We start from the raw sequence: 830 nt of genomic DNA on the forward strand, positions 1-830 counted from the left end.
CTATATGTGGTGCACACAGCTGGTGAGACTCCCAGAGGAGGTTTTTGTTGGAAGCTGAAGCACTGTGGGAGGAAAATAATAATACTGCTGACAGTAGTAGTCTGCCAGGTCTTCAGCCTGAACACTGCTGATGGTGAGAGTGAAATCTGTTCCAGATCCACTGCCTATGAAGCGATCAGGGACCCCAGTGTGCCGAGTGGATGCCCAGTAGATCAGTAGTTTAGGAGCCTGCCCTGGTTTCTGTTGGTACCAGGCCAGGTAGTTCTTCTGGTTTTCACTGTATAAAAGACTCTGACTGGACTTGCAGCTGATGGTGACCTTCTCTCCTGCTGACACAGCCAGTGAGGATGGAGACTGGGTCATCACAATATCTGCACAAGCACCTGCAATCAGGAAAACAATGATGATGCAACATAAAAAACCAGAGAATTTAATGCAGTTAAAAATTGTCATTTAATGTCCTTGTAATGTCATATTGTCATAGTATTATTGCATAAAAATATTGTACCATGATACACATTGTAGATTATTTTATATATAAAGAAGTTGCTCCAATTCAATTTCTTACCAGACACCCAGAACAGCAATATCATAAGGATCTGGGTCTGTGACTCCATATTGCTCCCCCTGCCTGTCTGCATTAACTCATTTCTCATGGTAAAAGTCTGGTTTATAAATTCTGAGCAGTAGGGTTGAGCTGGAGTGGCTCATGCAAAGCAGTCAGGAAATACAAAAGCAAATGCCTAAGAAGTATGTATTAGAGTTGCTAGTGTCGATCAACAGGCAAATATACCACCACAAAAAGCATGAGAAATCACTGAAAGATTTTG

At 42.2% G+C, this 830-nt stretch overlaps 1 gene segment (V, D, J or C); it reads right to left on the reverse strand.

Moving 5' to 3' along the window:
* Positions 1 to 620, reverse strand: LOC121433573. The segment is given in 2 exon segments: positions 1 to 383; positions 569 to 620. Coding segments are annotated over 2 exon segments (432 nt in total).
* Between the last annotated feature and the right edge of the window lie 210 nt (positions 621 to 830).

Source organism: Microtus oregoni, unplaced genomic scaffold (assembly GCF_018167655.1).
Source record: "Microtus oregoni isolate MIOR12 unplaced genomic scaffold, Mior012 000002F_ref0000024, whole genome shotgun sequence".
NCBI classification, from domain to species: Eukaryota; Metazoa; Chordata; class Mammalia; order Rodentia; family Cricetidae; genus Microtus; species Microtus oregoni.